This window comes from Nicotiana tomentosiformis, chromosome 1, assembly GCF_000390325.3.
Source record: "Nicotiana tomentosiformis chromosome 1, ASM39032v3, whole genome shotgun sequence".
Classification (NCBI taxonomy): Eukaryota; Viridiplantae; Streptophyta; class Magnoliopsida; order Solanales; family Solanaceae; genus Nicotiana; species Nicotiana tomentosiformis.
Genome location: NC_090812.1, coordinates 150,801,210 through 150,823,581, shown reverse-complemented (window position 1 = coordinate 150,823,581; position 22,372 = coordinate 150,801,210). Strand labels below are relative to the sequence as shown.

Sequence of the window (22,372 nt, the reverse complement as noted above, 5' to 3'; positions counted from 1 at the left end):
AGTTTGAGGTATAATTCAGGGATGTTCTTAGCAAAAACCTCTTTAGAAATTAAGTGATAACATAGATGAAATGCATTTTAAATTCGTTGCAATCTTAAATAAGATTTTTGAAAATATAGATTTTAGTTCAGTAGCTTGAATATGTATACATACTCGAACTAATTCTGTTGTTAAACTAGTACCGAAAATTCTGAAAACTTAAGATAGTCTGAGAGTGTCAAATTAATAAAGTTGTTGAAATTATCAATATAATATATAAATTACTTCTCACACTCATCGTATATCATTTAATTTTAATAAATCAATTATTTTTGGCTTTAAGGGACTATTTTCAAAATAATTAAACATAAACTGTAAAAACAATTTGTCATAAATATATGGGCCCAGACCTAATGCCACCTAGGATGACAAGTCATCATAGGCATACTTTAAAGTAAAGATTGATGGTGACTTTAATATACACTACGTAGTCAAAATGATGATGACACACGCATAGCGCACGCTTGTCACAAGCAAACATTCCTCGTACATATTTTTTACTTTACCCTCATTATACTGAAGAATTATACTCTCAACTCCAATTTAACTACCTTAAATTTGGATTAAAATTAAGGGTAAAGGTGTCATTTGATCAATTAGCTTTGACTTCAAAAATTCTTATAAGATCAACAGATTCTATCCGAATATTCCATCAAATTGTGTCACGTCTCTTTGCAAATCACTCTATTGATCTCCAAAATGGCCATTTCTTCTAAATTTATTGCTATTTTTCTCATTTTTATTTTCCTTTCTTTTCCATCAAAAATCACATGTGAATCTGAAAATAATGATACTACTCAATCAAAATGTGGTTCAGATACTGGACATGGATGTAGAAACAAGAATGAGGCATTAAAGCTAAAGCTTGTAGCCATTGCTTCAATTCTTGTAACTAGCATGATTGGTGTTTGTTTACCCCTTGTTTCTCGTACAGTTCCTGCCCTTCAACCTGATAAGAATTTATTTTTGTTGGTTAAGGCGTTTGCTTCGGGGGTTATACTAGCCACTGGATACATGCACGTTATGCCTGACTCGTTTGATTGTCTTACGTCAGACTGCTTGCCAGATAACCCCTGGAAAAAGTTTCCCTTCACAACGTTTGTTGCTATGCTTTCGGCTATTTTAACTCTAAGTGTGGATTCATATGCTATGAGTTACTTCAAGAAGTATAAATTGGAAAGTGGAGTAGGAAATGGAAGAGATTTTGTTCATAATGGGAAGATGGAGTCGCAAATTATTGACAATAATAGCCACATTCATGGTGAAGCCAAAGTTGATGATAAAGCTGCACAATTGCTTAGGTATCGCGTGGTAGCTCAGGTACAATTCTCACTTCAATAGGATTTACCTGATATAGTCCGTGTTATTGTAGAAGAGGAGCCTTGGAGAAATAGTAAGGTTGTCTCCGCGTGACCTGTAGGTAACAGGTTCGAATCGTGGAATTAGCCAGTAATGTTAGCATTAGGTTAGCCTGTATACATCACACCCCTTGGGGTGTGACCCTTTCCAGGACCTTGCATGAACGCGGGATACTTTATGCACCGTGTTGTCCATGTTATTGTAATTCTAATATTGACCACGATATTGTATATTAACAATTATGTCTGAATTAACGTCGTATTTAAAAACTTATTATACGACAACATGTCACATATAATATTCTTAACTTATATTTTTCTTATTCACCTTAGTTGATGTCATGGCAATGCAGGTTTTGGAACTAGGAATTGTTGTGCACTCAGTAGTGATTGGATTATCCATGGGAGCATCTGATAATCCATGTACAATTAGGCCACTAGTAGCTGCTATATGTTTCCATCAACTTTTTGAAGGAATGGGTCTAGGAGGTTGCATTCTCCAGGTAAATTTAAAAATAAATATCAAATCTCGTCAAATTTGTAGCTCAATAATTGATTATATGCTCAATAATTGTAGCTATAATTTTTTATTTTTTATTTTTTCGTGTTTAGGCCGAATATGGTATGAAGCTGAAAAGTATAATGGTGTTCTTTTTCTCATTAACAACACCATTTGGGATAGCACTTGGAATTGGTTTATCAAAAGTGTATAGTGAAAATAGCCCAACAGCACTAATAGTGGTGGGATTGCTAAATGCATGTTCAGCTGGTTTATTGAATTACATGGCATTAGTGGATCTTCTTGCAGCTGATTTTATGGGGACTAAATTGCAGAATAGTATGAAACTTCAATCATGGGCTTATGTTGCTGTTTTACTAGGTGCTGGTGGGATGTCTGTTATGGCTATATGGGCGTAATTTGTTTTTTTTTTCGTTGTGAAAAAGGGAAGCATTAGACTTCCTTTTTTTATTTTTCTATTTTTTCTAAATTTTGCTCCATCATCGATGTAAATAATTTTGAACAAAATAATGTAATGAGTTTGGTCTCCTTTTTATATGCTTTAGTACTTTTCACACAGTTGAATTCTAAACTCATTCTTAGGGGCAAATAGAGCCTTAAGGTAACTTTGAAGCAGAACATAAATTTTATAGGTAAATATTTACTAAAATTGCAATAAACAGTAGATATGAATCCACATCTTTAAACATATAACCGGTTCAATACTAAAAATTTTAAAATTAAACGCATAAAATTTAAATTCTGAATAAGTCTTTGCTCTTGCCACCAACGTAAGGTTTACTATTGGAGTCTAATATTGGCCATGCATTCAAGGCTTCAAAGTATAACTAGATGAGACTATTAAGTGTTTTTTCACTACAAAAAGTGCACGTGATGAACTGTACTATGTCTTTGCTATGCGAAAAAAAGCAAGTTATAACTCTATCTTAGCGACGAAAGCATTGCTCCAATATTTCTGAAGTATTTGCAGACCTCATTTTACATATAACTCTATCTTCTCAATGCAAAATATTAGACCTATTGAAACATTGCGACTATATTAAGTTCTTGCAAGTCCAATTGATGAACTTCTAGCATATATTCATGGGTATGCCTCTTATTTGGCATGTTGCACCTTGTAATTCCATTTGTAAAAGTATTGGATGTGACGTCACTGCATGCGCTTGGACGCAGGGGGCGGACCTAATGTATTATTTATGGTTTATCTGAATCCAGCAGCTTTGGTTCGTACTTGTATATGTATCTGAGTTATTGCCGAAGGTCCACACCCTCCTCTTACTTCATTCTGATTGTCGTCTTGAGAAATTTAAATGTGAAAGTTTAATACCTTGTTGTGTCTCTTGATAGATTTATGTTGGGATGTAAAATCAACCCAAAACCTTATAAACTGTTTAATTAGGCCATTTGCTTCTAATTAAAGAACTATCACATGTTCTTGCTACACTAATCATTGATTCCCTGTAATCATCACCACAAGACATTGGCCTTGATATATCATCGTTACTTATTGAGTTTCTTTTTTTGTTAAGATCTCATGTTTGAAATTATATCATTAATTTGGGATTTGCTTTTTTATTAGACACAGATCGGTTGGTCTAAAGAGCATCCTTGGAGCAACAGTAAAGTTATTTTCATGTATCTATAGGTTACGGGTTTGAGTTGTAGAAGCAACCACTAATACTTGCATTAGGGTAGACCGTCTACATCACACCCGGCCCCTTGGAGTACGGTCCTTCCCCATACCATGTGAATACGAAATGCCTTATGCACCATCCTCTCTGTACATATGCTTTGCTTTAGTTAATGACAAGTTTTATCTTTCCTATAAAAAAAAGAGAGATACTAAATGCTGCACGCTTACGAACTACTGCTACTTTGTATAGCTAACAGATTCAACCTAATTTGATTTGGTAAAAAACTGGTGAAAAGGTTGTTGTAGTTAAAGGGTATGCGAGATGAATCTTGGAGAGAATACATTAGTCCGTTAATAGCACATTCAAGATTGCTGTCATTTTTGTGCGCCTACTTCTTTAGAAAATGAAGTAGCAAACTCAAAATTTTATCATTACTATATGAACTATATATGAATTCTATATTAATATTACCGTTGGGACGTATGTGAACAAAATCTTGAAAAAATTGGAAAGCTACGCACCTCTTAATGGTGTGATGCTTTTCGGTGGGCTTAGCCTTAAGCGGACAATATTACATCATATTAAGGGTATCTTTGGACAGTTTTAGCCTAACAACTAGGGGATCTTTTGTAAATACCCATCTACCACAAACTATTTACCCACCCCTACCCACAAAGTTTCCCCTTACCCATTTTTTTTAATACCCAGACATCCAACCAAATAAAGCTAAGCTACTAAAACCAAACCAATTCATGCCAAGCAAGCTAAGCCAAGCCAAATCAAGCCAACCCAAGCCAATTCAATCCAAACCAAGTAAAACCAATTCAAGCCAAATCAAGATATGTTAAGCCAAATGGGTAAGAAAAATGGATGGGTAGGTAGGTTGGGTAATTAGTTTTAATACAATAGGTATATATTGTAACCAGTTTTTAAATGGGTAGAAAAAGGTAATTAGTTTAAGTTTAATGGGTATTTTATATAAATTGCTCCAACACCTATTAGATATGCAAATAAAATTTCACATTGCTAGAAATTGGGAGCCTACATATAAGGTGTAGGGATCTCTTGATTATGTGAGACATTTAGGAAAAAATCATGCGGGTTTGGTCAAAAGCAGACAATATCACATCGTGATAAGAGTATCTTTGGGACGTTTTAGCACACAACCAATATCAAAGTCCAGGTTCGGCACAACAAGTATGGTGATGGCGGAGTGATATTGCAGGGCTCAGTTTACTTAACCTTATGAGATTGGAGATGTGCACACAAGAAGAAGTTAGTTCTGGGCTTCGGTTGTCATATCTAACAATGTGGATTGCATGTAACGATTCGGCCAGTCATTTTGAGTGTTATAGCTCCGTTTCCCCATTTATTGCTTATTTTATGCTCATTTGTTGTTATGTGACTTGATGGGGTAGTTGGTTTGGTTCCGAAAATATTTCGGAATAGATTGGGATACTCAGTCCCAAGATTGGAAGCCTCACAGAGTTGACTGGATGTTGATTTGTGTATAAATGACTCTGAAATGGAGTTTTGATGATTTCGATAGCTTCGTATGGTGATTTTGGACTTAGGACTGTGTCCGGATAATGATTTGGAGGCCCGTAGATGATTTCAGCTTGAATTGAAGAAAGTTGAAAAATAATTAAAGTTTGGAGAGTTGAGAGGTTTGACCGAGAGTTGACTTTGTGGTTACCGGGCTTAGATTTTGGTTTCGAAAGTTAGAATAGGTCCGTTGCATTATTTATGACTTGTGTGCAAAAGTTGAGGCCAATCGAAGTTGGTTTGGTATGTTTCGGCATTAGTTTTAGAAGGTAGAAGTTCATAAGTTTATTAGGCTTGAATCGATGTGCGATTCATAGTTATAATATTGTTTGATTTGATTTGAGACTTCGAGTGAGTTCGTATGATATTTTAGGACTTGTTGGTATGTTTGGTTGAGGTCCCGAGAGCCTCGGGTGATTCCGATCATGTACGGCGCATTTTGGAACTTTGAGAAACTGCTGATTTCCTGTTGCTGGTTTCCTCTTTTGCGATTGCGGAGAAGGAGACGCGATCCCGGGGAGTGTTGTTGGAAGATGAGGAGTTTGTGCTAGTCGTTCGCGAGAATAGTTACGCGATTGCGAAACATCCACGAAGAAGGAAGGAGGAGGCTGGGAAGTCCACACGAGTGTTCTTCGCGATCGCGTGGAGGAGTCCACGATCACGTAAGTTTAGGATTCTGTACATCGCGTTCGCGATGGGTTGTCTGCGTTCGCGAAGAGTAATTTGGAGGGCTGTGATTTTTGTTCTTCGCGATCGTGAGGGACTTTCCGCGATCGTGAAGGGGAACATCTGGGCAGAATATAAGATTTCAAAAATAAGAGTTAGAGTAATATTTTATAATTGGACTTTGGGAGCTCGGATTGAGGCGATTCTTGGAGGGATTTTCAAGAAATTGATTGGAGTAAGTGATTCTAACTCGGATTTGGTTAATATATATGAATCTATCATTGTTTTTACCATTTAATTAGTGTTTTGGGTTGGAAAAATTATAAAAATTTCATATAAACTATAATTTGAGGATTTGAAGGTCGAGTTGAGATCAAAATTGAGTAATTTTGATATGGTAGGACTCGTTGTTGAATGAGTGTTAGAATTTTGTTAATTTTATCGAATTCCGAGACATGGGCCCCAAGTTGATTTTTTGGGTTGACTTTTTGACCTTTTGTTTTAACAAATAGACCACTAGGCATGCTGCCTAGTAGTTTTTATATTAATAATAAAAAAGAAAAACACACCACAAAGGAAGATTACAAATAAGGGGGACAAAAGTAACAATTGTCTTGCCGCTATGCCTTTGCTATATAATCATCCATCTGCGCCTCCAATACCCTTTGACGCAGCCTCTATAGGCTGCTGGCATAGTCTCACAAGGGTGAATGATTTTATAGCTATATGGATATATTCCAAAGGCGTAGGAGATGAGCAAGCACATACTGCGCTAAACCTTATCTCACAATTCCTATTGAGGTATTAATAGCCTCAGCTACTAACCAGAATGTAAAAAATATGAAGTAGAACGAAGTAAGTACTGTATGATCATCATAGAGTTTATAACATACTCTATGATGATATTACATATGATTATGCTTAAAAAAAGGTAATATAAAATCATGTATTAATTAATGTCTTGCCCTGAATACTCTAACTTTATGAACTCTTCGACTTGTAGAATCTTGTTTTCTTTATGTACCCTCTTCAAAAAGTATTCAAAGTTCATCATTTCTTCTTTGATCGATTGTACTTGTTGGATCTTGTTGAAGTTGTCGGCACTGTCACTTTTTGTTTTGCAACCCTCATTGCAGGTTTCCTAATGGCAGGTCCTTCTGTCACCCTACCATCCCAACTATGTTGTCTTTCATCTGTCTTGTTCTTGCCCTCATTGCAACCACTTCTCAAATCTCTAGGCGATAAATCCCCTTCCCTAGCTATGTTGGTAAATGATACATGGAGTAATTTTTCCTCTTCCCATTCTTTGTAGAAATCAAGCCCCATATCAATGCCAAAAGGATCCTGTCCAGCTTGTGTATTCGTTACTGCAATACATGGTTGTAAATATTGTTGCTGATGTCCAGCATTTGGAGTTGATATTACTGCTTGTGGCGTACTTGCAATTTGCTTCTGCTGTCCAGCAACTGTTGGTGTTGCTGCATATTAACCAGACACAAGAGTATCAGCTGGAGTGTTTGCAAAAATCTGTTGTTGCCCAGTCCTTTTTGTTGCTGTATTTTTCATCCAGATAACACCTGCTTTGCTTGTTTCAATATGTTCCTGCCCAGCATTTGGTGGGGTTACTGCATTGTGAATGCATGTAGCACCAGGAGGCTTTCTAGGAATGAACTCTGGAGCATCTAAATTAAGCTTGCTCTTTAGTTTTCCAGTCAAGGTACTTTTAGTTTTTGGCATCAGATGGGCATCCTTGATACTTTTTTCCACGTGAGGGCTGAAAAACTGCAGCATTGTAGTGTTGGAACTGAGTATGTTGGGCCTCCAAGCTTGCATTAAAAATCTTTGCCCAGTTCCCTGTGTATCAACCGCAAAACACAATTGTCCATCTGTTGGTGCTGCTGTATCTTCAATAATACAATTGGTTTGCTCATAATTTTGATCATTAACAGTTACGAGCTGAAGTCTAGCATGTTGGTCCTCTGCTTTTTTCTGTTGCTTTTCACTACCTGTGTAGCCTGTATTTCCAATTGCTGGTCTTGTCGCATCCTCCAGTTGTTGGTCTGTATGCTCAGGTTCATTCATATCATGCTCGACGTCACACAACAAAGCATCAAATGAGTTGGAGTGTGAAACACCAACGATGTTTGAGGACAAATTCTGCTTTTGGATACTTGGAGTTTGCAACCTACTAGGTGTAAGATTCACCACTTTCCAGTCATTGCCCTTTGTAGTAGAGTTGCTGGTGTTTGTAACAGAATGCCTTGCTAAATCCCAGCCTTAGGTGTAGCTCGTTCCATCTTTGTAGGTAATGCTCTAGTAGGTGTCAAAGCCCCAAGTACTTCATTATCCTGACGTACAGTTGTTCGATCACCAACTGCCATATCATCATGTACCTTCTCAATTTGTGCAGTAGATTCAGCTCGAGCAACAACAAAAAGTGTAGCAAGTGGGGCAGCAGTAAGTGTAGCTATACCGATCTGTGCTTTGTTAACTGGTCCTATGTTGCTGGTCGGTAATGGTTGTACAAAATTAATTAGTGATAATTCCCCATTTTTATATTTTGTTGCACCTTTAGATTGATCCTCAAATTTTCCTTGAATGTCAAGATCCTGCCCAGCACCTTTCGCCAATGAATGTACAACCCTTGTAGTGGCTTGATCCACAATTGTATTCAATAAACCAGAATTTGTCAAAACTCCAGGAGTAGCCTCCTCCATTCCAGCTGAAATTTGTGATTTTTTAGTCTCTACATTCATCAAGTTATACCCTGTTGAAGTTGCATACTCCAAGTCCATAACATCGACATGATTTTCCTCAACACCAGCTTCTATAGTTGTTGAGACAGCTCGATCAGTAGCAGCCTTCAAAGTACCAGCTGTAGCTGCATACATCCTTAAAAAAACCGTGGTAGCAGGAATATCAACAGGAATTTTTTCTTGTTGATCCTTCCTTACATGCATATTTTCTAGATAAGCAACACTACTCATAACTCCTTGATTCTCCAGTGCAACCCCATGTTGTTTATTACCAGAAGCAGCTTGACTCAAAACAGCACCCTGGCCAAAGGCACCTATTGGAAAATTCTCGTCAAATTTGTAGCTCAATAATTGATTATATGCTCAATAATTGTAGCTCTAATTTTTATTTTTATTTTTTCGTGTTTAGGCCGAATATGGTATAAAGCTGAAAGGTATAATGGTGTTCTTTTTCTCATTAACAACACCGTTTGGGATAGCACTTGGAATTGGTTTATCAAAAGTGTATAGTGAAAATAGTCCAACAGCACTAATAGTGGTGGGATTGCTAAATGCATGTTCAGCTGGTTTATTGAATTACATGGCATTAGTGGATCTTCTTGCAGCTGATTTTATGGGGACTAAATTGCAGAATAGTATGAAACTTCAATCATGGGCTTATGTTGCTGTTTTACTAGGTGCTGGTGGCATGTCTGTCATGGCCATATGGGCCTAAATTGTTTTGGGGAAAAAAAGAAAAGCATTTAAGCATTTTTTTTTAAAATAATTTTTCTCCCATCACAAATGTAAATAATTTTGAACAAAATAACGTAATGAGTTCGGTCTCCTTTTTATATGCTTTAGTACTTTTACACGGTTGAATTTTAAACTTGTGCTTAGGGTCGGATAGATTGAGGTACCGTGTTCATATGAACCATGTACTTTTGATGCAGAACATAAATTTATGATTAAAAATGCACTAAAATTGCAATAAACTGTAGAACGAACACATAACTTAAAAATTATAATGGGTTCAATGCTAAAAATCTTAAGATTAATAATGAATAAAATTTAAATCCTGAATATGTCACTACTCGTGCCACCAATGCAGTCTAATATTGCCAATACCTTCAAGGATTCAACGTATAACTAGATCATACTATTAAGTGTTGTTTAATTAGAAAGTGCACATGATGGACTGTACCATGTCCTTGCTATGCGAAAAAGCAAGTTATAACATGAATATATATTAGGGACGAAAGAATCGCTCCAATATTTCTGAAATATACTAGTCTGCACTCTGCAGAGCTCATTCTATATATCTACCTCCTCCATGCAATTATTAGACCTATTGAAACATTGTCGCGACTATATTAAGTTCTTGCAAGTTCAATTGTTGAACTTCTAGACTTTATAGGTATGCTTCTTTGGCATGTTGCACCTTGTAATTCCATTTGTGTAACAGTATTGGATGTGACGCCTCTGCCTGCGCTTGGACGCAGGGGCGGACCTAATGTATTGTTGAGAGTGGAGATACTTAAGGAGCCTAGGAGTTAACTGTAGTTAAGCTTAGAAGTTAACTATAGTTAGAGGTAATGTTAATTATTTGTTAAGAGTTAGTTAGGTGGTTAAACAATGAGCTGTCAGTGAGCTGTCATTAGTTAGTTAGTGGAAGTTAACACTGTATATATCTAGGTGTATTGACTTTCCAAATGAATATACAAAAAACATACGACCTCTCTCTGCAAACTTCCTCTTTCCTAATGCTCTGTAGCTACTACTTCAATCTCCATTACTGTAAATTCTACATCTCTAGCTTATAATTTTGACATGGTATTAGAGCTATGGGAGATTAAAGGTTGACCGTTTGATTTCATCGGAAATTTGTTGTAGTTTTTGAAGAGCATGGTTGCTGACGATACAAGTTGAGTCGCAATCACCCATTGTTTTTGACGGTAAATGATAATTCAGGTGCGATATTGATCGCACTACAGCTACGAGGGACAAGGAATTACTCTGTATGCAGCCGAGCGATGAGAATTGCGATCCTTGGTCGTAGCAAGTTAGGGTTCATCGAAGACACATGTAAAAGAGAGAACTATGGTCCAAATCTCGTTGATTTCTGGGAGTGATGTAACGCTATTGTCTTATCATGGATAATGAATTGTGTTTCAGCTCAATTGTTAAGTGGAATTTTCTACTACTCAAATGCATGTGCAATTTAGAATGAATTGAATGAGCGATTCAATAAGGTAGATTGCTCGAGGATTTTCCAGATTCATAGGCAAATTGCCACAATTAGCAAAGGTACCAGCTTAGTATCAACCTACTTCTCAAAGTTGAAGTTACTTTGGGCAGAATTTGATTATCTGGCCCCAATTCCGGAGTGTGATTGTACTAAATCTCGTAAATTTGTTATTTTTATGGAACTACTGAAGTTGTTACAATTTCTCATGTGACTTAATGAGTCTTATGAACAGTCGCGTAGCCAAATTCTTATGATGGTGCCAGTTCGTACTTTGAACAATGCCTACTCCATGCTCACTGAGCGAGAAAGCCAAAGAAGCATGTCTACTGCTTCTGCCTCTACTGAAGGAGGAGAGATGACCTCTCTGATGGCTGTAGAAGTGAAGGTATGCAAAGACAAAAGAGTAACTATAATGTGCAGTGTGATTTTTGCAAAATGTCCATATGCATACAAATTGCTATAAAATTATAGGATATCCAGCTGACTATAAGCCTAGGATGAAGTTTGGGAACAATACTGCTAACAATGTGACAGTGGAAGAGCATAGTAGAATGGATTTTGGTGGAAATAATAGCAGCACAACCATTGCAGCTGGTGTACCAACTCCATATTTCACACAAGCCAATACAATCAGATTTTGCAGCTACTTAACAAGGATAACTATGCAGAAAGCTCAACCAATATGGCAGGTACAATCAAAGCATTATTGGTTAATTCTGATTCTAAAAATTGGATTGTGGATACAGGAGCAACAAATTACATGATTTCAGATTTAACATGTTGTTTGAAAGGATAAAACTTAATAATACTAAGAAAGTTCATATGCCAAATGGTAGTTGTCACAATCCAAAATACCAACCCATCGTGAAGGCGCCTAACACACCGGCTAAACTAGCTAAAATATAACAATAAAGGACTAGAGTAGCATAATTTATAAAAATAGCTTAAGTCTGAATCTCAATATAACCAAAATACTGCTAATACAAGATAAATCCCCCAAACACTGATAAATACAGAGTTGTGATCTTTATAATGGAATACAAGTCTGAAACTAAACAATAATATCACTGTCTGAACTATAACAATAATATGTAAGGAAAACGACAAGTCAAAACTGCGACCAAGGATGCAACTCTACCTCGCCTCTCTAACTCAGTCCAACAAGCATGCCTACTGCTAATAACTGGTCCCCACACCTGAATCTGCACATTTAAGTACAGAGTGTAGTATGAGTACAACCGACCCAATGTACTCAATAAGTATCATAACTAACATCGGTGAGATAAAATAAGCGAGAACTATAAATGATACTAGCTATGACCTGTACAATTTCATCATTTTTAACAAGTACAGAACATTATTGAAATCAAGTCATAAAGCACAGGAAGAAACATCTGTGTGTGAATGTGCACAGTTACTCAATTACCCTGCTCAGTCAATATTCACCATATAGAGATGATATGCAGATGAGTTAGATAATAATCCATGCAAATTTATAAGTAGAGATGAAATGCAATTCCAAACAACACTGACTAGATTTTTCTCAATATCCACGTGTACTCTATCAAGAGAGAAACATGAGAGGATTACTCTAGGGGATGGATCCGTATCCACATGCTGCACGGACAACTCACGTGTTGCATGGACAACTCATGTGCTAATAATATAAACTGCACGAACAACTCACGTGTTACATGGATAACTCACGTGCCAATAACATCAACCGCACGGATAACTCATGTGCCAGGAATCACAATCCGCCTGGCGTGTTCACAGGCCACCAGTCCAGCTCGTAACACAGATAAATCAAATATACGAGAATACAAGTACATGATCAATGATTACCAAATTCATACATGATCAATGATTACCAAATTCATACTCCTGGACTGGAATATCTAGCATGCTATAGTGTAGGCATGTTCAATGTGTGGTATCATAACTAAAATAGATAATTCCTTCGTGGAATAATAGCTTATTACTTCCAACCGCAAAAATAACCTTAATGAAACCTCAACATGGTACAAGTAGATCGCAGAGGGGTACTCATAGGAGAAACAACTCAGTTGACGATTAATAATCAATTCAAGGCATGACATATCCTAAACACTAACCCGAGCATGGATAAATAACCTAGTGTTAGCACATGGGCTCAAACCCCACACATGTGCACGCCCATTGCACATAGCTATCACAAATAATTCAAGCAACTAGTGCCTCAATCAAGTTTAGATACGATACCTCAAGTAAACCAAATCACTCCGCTAACAAGCCCTTCCCTCACGTATCAACCTATGAAAGGATCGAATCTAGCCAAAAATAACGTAATACTATCAATACAAGCTATAAGAAGTGATTTCAGAAGATAAAGCTAAGATCTTTAACTCAAGTAAAAAAGTCAACCCCAAAAGTCAACTCCAGAATCGCATATCGGAACACGATAAAATTCACAAATTCCAAATACCCATTCAATTACGAGTCCAACCATACCAAAATAATCCAATTTTAACCATAAATCGCCCCTCAAATCCTCAACTTTCACTCTCCAATAACATAGTCCAAAAATCTCCAAATTCTAACTTGGATTCCTAAAAACTAATATTTATGGATAAAAGTGATTAAAAATCACTTACATATTCAATCTATGTGGAAATCTCTCCAAACATCACCCTAGTCCAAACTTCAAAATCCCAAAAATGAGAAAATCAACTAAACCTTTTGATTTAAAATCACTCCCAGTGATTCCGCTTCTGCGGACAAAATCAGCGCACATGCGCTTCCACTTTTTCGGAAAGGGCTTCGCTTCTATGAAGTTCACTAAACTCCCGACCTACCACTTTTGTAGCTGAAAATCCCGCTTCTGCGGTTAACCTCAAGCTTTTGTGCGTGCGCACTTGAGGAAACTATCTGCATCTGCAGTCCTAGTGCCTTCGCTTCTGCGGAAACATCGCTCGTACCTGTGAAGTTCCTTACCTAGACCGAAATTCCTCTCATGCTGTAAGGCCCCGTAAATTTTACCTAAAAACTCGGGACTTCGTGGTGTTGGGGTAGACTTATGCTGTATGAACCTTTTGGGTTCAACGATGCACTGGGGAATAAAGGAAAGATTTTTCGCACTGGGTAGACACAACCGCACCGTACGCCACGCCGCCCCATGCGGCGCGCTTGTGGCGATTTCTAGAACATTTCGAAAAAATGTTTCTGGGCACATTTTTCACTGCTGCGCTGCGCCATGTGGTGCCCCATGTGGCGCGGCTATGCTAATTCTGGGTTTTTATAAGCCGAAAATTTATCTAGCTAAGGGTTCATTTTTGGGGGATTTTTTGGTGTTTTATAGAGAGGGGAGAGCGACTCTAGAGAGAGGATAGGGAGGACTAAGGATTTCACTACTCTACCTTGAATCAAACCTTGAAATTTTATCAAAGGGTTGCTAGGGCTTCAAAGAGGTAAGGATTTGTTTCTCCAATTCTTCAATTTTGAAATTTAACTAGAAATGGGTAATTAGTAAGATAATTTTTGGGCATGGAAGTTGTTCATCTTGCATGCATGTGTTATCAAAGGGGTGTAAGGAGATTGTTGAGCTAAAAATGATAGATAATGGGCTTGGGATGATGGAATCCTCCATAAATAGACCTTGGAACCTTAATGCATACCTAGTGTTTGATAAAATGCTCAAATGAGTTAGAACCATGATCATCTTCCTAATTTTGGTTCAATTTTGTTACATTTCTAAAATATATTGAAGTTGCTAAGATTTCCGGAACATTTTAGAGTGTAAGGAATCTCAAGTGAGCTATGTTTGCTAAACTATTCTTTAAGAATTGAACCCCCCCATTACCCTTGTAAGTTCCAAGATATTTATTATAAATCGAGTATTCCGAATAAGTTTTGTGACAAAGATGTATGTTCAATTCTTGTTTCAAATGATTTTATCATGTTGTATTATAAATTGAAGATATGTTCGAAACCATGGATTGTGTATCTACATGTTATAATTCTAAGTCGTGATTTATGTAAAAGTTATTATGCCAATTTGTGTAGAAATTGTGATTAGGATTACACCTCCACCCGCATACATTGAGGCGGGGCGGCATGGCCACTTTATGTAGGTATTGGTAACGTTGATGCATTTACACCCGCATATATTGGGGTGAGGCGGCATGGCCGCTTTGTGTAGGTTTTTGGTACTGTGGTTATACCTCCACCCTCATACATTGGGGTGAGGCGGCATGGCCGCTTGAGTAGAGTTGTGGTATTGTGTTTACACCTCCACCTGCATACATTGGGGTGAGGCGGCGAGGCCGCTTTGTGTAAAGATGGTTACAGAGGATCTTATCTTAAATTCTATAAATGTTATTGACAGCTCTTGATAAGCTTGCTTTGGCTTAAACAACTATCTATGTTATTCTATTGTCACCCTGATTCATCATATTCATATTGTACTTCCGAGTTATGAAATTGGTGTTTGGTTTTCATACTAGTACTATTCGACATGTACTAACATCCCTTTTATGGGGGCACTGCATCTTTAATGGATGCAGGTAGTTCCACAGCGGAGGATATTGACCAGTGATAGCAGTGCTCATTCTTCCCAGCTGACTTGGTGAGCCCCATCTCATTCCGGGGTCGTGCATCTTTTGTTTCGTATGTGTTATCGTGTTTTAAGGTATAGCCGGAGCCTTATTGCCGGCACTATCATTGTACTCTTTGGTATCTTTAGAGGCACCGTAGACTTAGTGTGGGTTGTATATAGGTGTTGGAAATGTTAAACAAGTCGTGTTTTGATTGAATCACTTGTTCCACTTTGAACCATGAAGGAATGTGCGTGTTTTGGAGACTTATTAAATGAAGTAATTAATGGTAACGAATTTGGTATTGTCTACATGATCTCCTTGTTGGTTAATTAACGAAGTTATGCATACTCTTAAAAATCATGGGTGAGTTGGGTAGAAAGTATTTAATAGGCTTGCTTGACCGGGTTCACTCGGTTAAGCGCTAGTCACGCTCCCTAAGTTTGGGGCGTGACACATGAGTCCTTATAGCCGCACCTATGGCCAAGCCCACCGCAGGTGTGGTTACACCAGCAAAACCAACCCTTCATCCATGCTCTAAGTCCAAATATTGATCCGGTAATAATCCAAAACTCACCCGAGGCCCCCGAACCTCAACCAAACTTGAAACTAACTTAATCGAAGCCTTAAGTCACATCAAACAATATTAAAATCATGAATCACACCCCAATTCAAGCCTAATAAAACTAAGGAATTTCCAACTTCTAAAACCAATACCGGATCATATCAAACCAACTCTGATTCACTTCAAATTCTGCACACAAGTCATAAGTCACACAACAGAGCTATTCCAACTTTCGAAACCAAAATTCGATTCCGGTATCATCAAAGTTAACTCTCAGTCAAACTTCTCAACCTTCCAAACTTTCAACTTTCTTACTTTCGCCAATTCAAGCCAAAACAACCTACAAACCTTCAATTCAATATCCGGAATACTCCTAAGTCTAAAATCACCATACGAAACTAATGGATCCATTAAAACTTCATTCTGTATTCGTTTACACACAAGTCAACATTTGGTCAACTCTTTCAACTTAATGTTCCAACCTTGGGAATAAGTGTCCCAATTCATTTCGAAACATCCCCAAAATCAAACCAACCACCCCGGCAAGTCACGTAACCACAAGTGAACATAGAATAAGAAATAAATAGGGATACAAGACAATAATAATGCACAAGATGACTCATTGGGTCGTCACAGTAGTGTTACTGATGTGTCACATAGCAGGGGATTAGTGAATAATGTGTTATATGTCCCTAATTTCAACTACAATCTATTGTCAGCGTCTAAGATCACTAAGGAGCTACAATGTTTTGTTCTTTTTTTCCTGATATCTGTGTATTCCAGGACCTCTGCATTAGAAGAGTGAGGGGATTGGTAAAGAGGATGATGGCTTATACCCGCTGCCTCAATTTTCATGTTGAAAACTCTACAGTATCAGCTAAAAGTTTAAGCACATGATCTGAGAACATGGACCTTGGACTGTGGCAAAGAAAATGTCTTGACTTACCTTTAGTATATTGTATTAGAACTATAAAATAAAACTATAAAAGAATGTTCTGTTTTCCCATTAGCTAGACATACTAGATTACCCTTTCAAAATAATCAAAGCATGGCTACTGAAACTTTCCATGTGATACATATAGATGTTTGGGGCCCTTACAAGTACAGACTCATGATGGAAATAAAATGTTTCTCACTATTGTTGATGATCATTCCAGAGTTACTTGGTTTTTCTTGTTAAAATTAAAAAGTGATGTTGTAGTCATTTTGAGATAATTTTTTAAGATGGTGCACACACAATTCAATAAGACAGTAAAGACAATAAGGTGTGACAATGAGAGTGAATTCATTAACATTGAATGAAAGGAGATTTTATTATCACTTGGGATAGTACATCAAAGAACTTGTGTTTATACACCCCAACAAAATGGGGTGGCTGAGAGGAAACACATGCATGTATTGGAGGTTGCTAGGGCTTTTAGGTTTCAAGAAAGTATCCCACTTATGTTCTGGGGTCATTGTGTTCTAGCTGCCACATACCTTATCAATAGAATTCCTTCAACAGTCTTAAAAGGTAAAAGTCCACACGAGGATTTCCATGAGAATAAACCACTTCTGGATCATCTAAGAGTACTGGGATGCTTATGTTATGCAAAAAGGATGCCTTTGCATGATAAGTTTGCACCAAGGGTAGTGGTTGCAGTAAAGATAGGGTACTCCGAAGTAACTAAAAGATACATACTATATGGTTTGGCTAACCATACATTTTTTATTAACAAGCATGTTGTTTTTATGGAAAATGTGCTTCCTTTCAAACACAGGCCTGAGGCAAGTTCTCAGCTATTCTTGGATGATACAGCTTGGCTGAGGCCCTTGGATATCAAAAGCCATCTAGAAGATAATTCTTTTGATGCAGTGGATAATATTCTATTTGCAGAAGATTTTGAAGCCATCCTAGATCAACCATTGCAGCCTGATGACATGGTCGGTCCTATCATACATGATTTACCAACTAGAGAGTTGGCAGACCTTGTGCCAGATGCTGAACCACCAGGTGTTGAACCATCTGTTCCTCATCCTCCTTCACCAATGCCACCAATTGATTCTACTGTTGTACCTATAAGACACTCTTAGAGGAATAAACAACTACAAGCATGGATGACAGACTTCATCGTAGGATCAAAATCTAAGAGCACATAGCAGCCACCACATTCTATTCATGCCTCTATTGTTTATGACTTATTGATGCCTTCCTACAGGCAATCCTTAGTTGCTTTTACTTCCATAGTGGAACCTATGACATTTCATGAAGTATCTAAAGATCCACTTTGGATTGAGGCTATGGAGATAGAGTTGAAGGCTCTTGAAGATAACAAAGCTAATGGAGACATTGAAAGATACAAAGTCAGGCTAGTGGCTAAAGAATATAGTCAGCATGAGGGGTTGGACTACAATGAAACCTTCTTACCCGTGGTTAAGATTGTCACTGTCAGGGCAATGATGTCCATAGCAGCCATTGAAGGTTGGCACCTACATCAAATGTATGTCTACAATGCATTCCTCCAAGGAGACTTGTATGATGAAGTCTATATGAAACTCCCACAAGGCTTTACAAGCCAGGGGGGAGAAGAATGGAGTATGCAGGCTTGTCAAATCCTTGTATAGATTGAAGCAAGAAAGCATGCAATGGAATGTCAAATTGACAGATGCACTGATCAATTTGGGCTTCACTCAGAGTTCACTAGACTATTCATTATTTACCAAAAGACAAGACAAGAGTATTATAGCAGTTTTAGTCTATGTTGATGACATGTTAATAATAGGTAATGACATGAATTTGATAGAGTCCACTAAGAAGGATCTGCAATAAGCATTCAGGATGAAGGACCTTGGTGAATTGACGTATGTTTTGGGAATTGAGTTCTCTAGATTACACAAGGTATTTTGATGAACCAAAGAAAATATGCCTTAAAGCTAATTGCAGATTTAGGTTTGAGTGCTGCCAAATCAATTGGGACTCCTCTGGAGTTCAATTAGAAGCTTACAACAAGGGAACTTGATAAGATAACTGGAACTACAGAAGATGAGTTGTTGGAAGATAAAGGACAATATCAAAAGTTAGTTGGTAAACTGTTGTACCTGACTATGACTAGGCCAGGCATTGCCTATGTAGTGCAAACTCTTAGCCAGTTCATGAAACAACCTAAAAGATCTCATTGAGAAGCAGCTTTAAGAGTGGTGAAATATGTGAAGATGGCACCTAGAATGGGGATATTGATGAGTAGTAAGTAGGGTAACACACTAATAGCATTCCGTTATGCTGATTGGGCATCATGCCCAAATACCAGGAATTAGTTACAGGCTTTATATTAAAGCATGGTGAATCACTCATTGCCTGGAAGTCCAAGAAGCAAAATACAATATCAAGAAGCTCTGTAGAATCAGAGTACATGATCATGGCCTCTACACTATCAGAACTTATATGGCTAATTAGTTTGTTTAAGGAACTGGGAGCTGAAGTGAGGGAACATGTTGATTTATATTATGATAGCAAAGCAGAATTACATATTCTGGCTAATCCAGTATATCATGAGAGAAAAAAATATTTAGAAGTGGACTGGCACTTCATAAGGGAGAAGATTCAGCAAGTGTTAGTGCAGACACATCATATCAATTCGAAGGGAGCAACAAGCAGACATTCTAACTAAAGCATTGTTGAGATCACAACATGAATATTTGGTCTCCAAGCTGGGAGTGCTTAATATTTTTGCACCTACCATTTTTAAGGAGAGTGTTGAGAGTGGAGTTACTTGAGGAGCCTAGGAGTTAATTGTAGTCAAGCTTAGAAGTTAACTGTAGTTAGAGATAGTGTTAAATATTTGTTAAGAGTTAGTTAGGTTGTTAAATAGGTAAACCGTCAGTGAGTTGTCATTTGTTAACACTGTATATATCTAGGTGTATTGACTTTCCAAATGAATATACATAAAGCATTAATTCGACCTCTCTCTGAAAACTTCCTCTTTCCTAATGCTCTACCGCTACTACTTCAATCTCCATTACTATAAATTCTATATCTCTAGCTTATAATTTTGACATGTATTAGTTACGGGTTCGTCTGAATCTAGTAATTTTGCAGTATTCTTATATAATAAGGCTAGTCTATCCATAATTTAAGCTAGTGTTGAAAGTGCAAGAGGGGGTGAATTGTAATTCTTCTTTTCTTTTTCGAGGTAGTCGACTAGTTTGAGTTCTAGCCGACTGGACTTTTCAGGAATAGAATATAAATGATAAATTGGAGGAATTAAATAACACAGTGCTTAAGTTATAGCCGACTGGACTTTTCAGACTTCAAGCTTAAGTTCCCTGTCTTTCTTTTCCCTATTAAGTCTCTTTAGCTCATTCAACATTTTTTGAGACTCTTTTAGAGTAAGGTCAAGAATGTCCTGCAATTCATTACATCTACCAAAGTTATAAGATCTTACCTCGCTTGTTTCACCTCGTGCCATGAAACAGTTTTCAGCAATTTTCTTGCATTCATCGTCTGATGTATCTTCATCAGTCCAGCAGCCAGAGTATTTGTTCATATCATTTTCCAGGATGGTCATGAAGCATAGATTTGCTATTTCTTTGTGTTATGAACTATCTTCATCACTCCAACTTTCAAAGGATTTGTTTATGCTGAATCCTCTGGAGACTTTTCTTTTAAGATTTGGGCATTCAGCTTGAACATGCCCATACCTTCCACACTCATAACACCTCCCACCATTCTTGTCTTGTTCATTGTATTGCCTGGTTCGCCTAGATGGCATCCTTACCCTTCTTGTATTTCTATACCTTCTTATTAACCCATCCATGTTTCTTGATAACATAGCAATTTCTTCTTCAAGGGCTTCTGGATCGTCATCAATATTATTTTCAGGTCCTTCAGTTATAGATTTGAAGGCAACCATTTTCTTCTTTTCTTCCTGACTTGTCTTCTTGAGATGGGTTTTCTCGAATGCTATAAGATCTTCTCTGAGTTCATCATATGAAAGTTTGTTTAGATCTTGAGATTCAAGTGTAACTACTTTCGTTTGCCAAGTGGTAGGTAAACTCCTTAGTATTTTTCGAACTTGATCACCACTTGAATAGGGTTTATCAAAAGCTTTCAGATCGCTAATGATTTTTGCTGAATCTTGCAAACATTTCCTCAATGGATTCTCCTTCTTTCATCAGGAAGAGTTCATAGTCATGAACCAACATGTTTATCCGAGTTTCTTCCACTTTGCTGGTTCCTTCATAGGTGACCTCCAATTTGTCCCACATTTCTTTAGCCGTATCACAGCTTAAAAACTTCTCATACTCTTCTTCACTTATAGCATTATACAACAGGTTTTGTGACTTAACAGTAACCTGAATGACTGTCATTTGTTCGTTTGTGTATTCATCTATATCTTCAGGATCAACGGGTGGTTGAGTTGCTGCTGGTAGTGGATAGTTTCTTTTTGTGATAACACGCCATACTTTCACATCATAAGATTTTGCATAGATTTCCATTCGCACTTTCCAGTGAGAAAAGTGTTGTCCATTGAAATATGGCGGCCTGACTTGTGACGTTACCTCTTGAAAGAGTGCTCCAATAGTTATTTGATTGGCCATGATTTTTTCTCAGAAGTGGTTAAGCAAAAGTGTGAGACCTGCTCTGATACCAATTGAAAGTGCGCGGGGGGGGGGGGGAGGGGGAGGGGAGGAATGAATTGTAATTTTTTTTTCTTTTTCGAGGTAGTCTACAAATTTGAGTTCTAGTCGACTGCACTTTTCAGGAATAGAATATAAAAGATAAATTGCAGGAATTAAATGACATAGTATGCTTTTATACTGGTTCGGATTCAAAGTGAATCCTACGTCCAGTCCCCTTGCGTTGCAAGGGTGATCTCTTTTAAGTATGAAGTGGCTTAGTACAAATGAGTTGATGTTGTTATGCACTAATAACTTATGTCACTCGTTCTTCTCTTTATAATTGATACAATGCCTCACCAATGTTCTTTTCTCTCTCTCTCTCTCTCTTTTCTTCTTTGTTACACAAGGAATCTAAAGCAGACTATAGTGTTTTGTTTGAAGTGGAACAAAGAGATTGAAGTTAGTTTGATCAAAGTATGTCATTCCAAAGCTAGTGCAGTAGGTATTTATACTTCTCGAGGCCTTCAAGTCTTGTACATCCTTTTGAGAGATTGAGAACCCAAGGGAGTTGTATTCAGACAGATTCGTAGATTGATTCTTTCCGAAATTGATTTTTCTGCTGACTCATCTTCACTCGCGAGTTTGAGTGATTTTATTTTTAAATGATAGAATATTTTCGTTGCCAAATCCCTTGATTGATGCCTTCGATTGACGTCATTATGTGGGAGAATTTTTAGCGAATGATTTCGTTGCCATAATCTCCTTTGATTTAGATCCTTCCTATAATATATCTTTTAATTAATTTTTCCATCTTCCTTGATTGATTTGTCCGCTTCTCTTTCCTTTTTTATTGGATTCATTTCCTCCATATGCCTCCATTTTATTGCTCAAAA

General features: G+C 37.4%; 1 protein-coding gene across 1 annotated transcript; it reads left to right on the top strand.

Annotated features, from left to right (window-relative positions):
• The first annotated feature begins 706 nt into the window (after window positions 1-706).
• LOC104113600 (fe(2+) transport protein 1-like) lies at window positions 707-2,448 on the top strand. Its single transcript, XM_009623813.2, has 3 exons — window positions 707-1,359; window positions 1,751-1,900; window positions 2,010-2,448. The coding sequence occupies exons 1-3, from the start codon at window positions 739-741 to the stop codon at window positions 2,313-2,315; spliced, it is 1,077 nt and encodes a 358-aa protein (XP_009622108.1). The 5' UTR covers window positions 707-738; the 3' UTR covers window positions 2,316-2,448.
• Window positions 2,449-22,372: the final 19,924 nt, after the last annotated feature.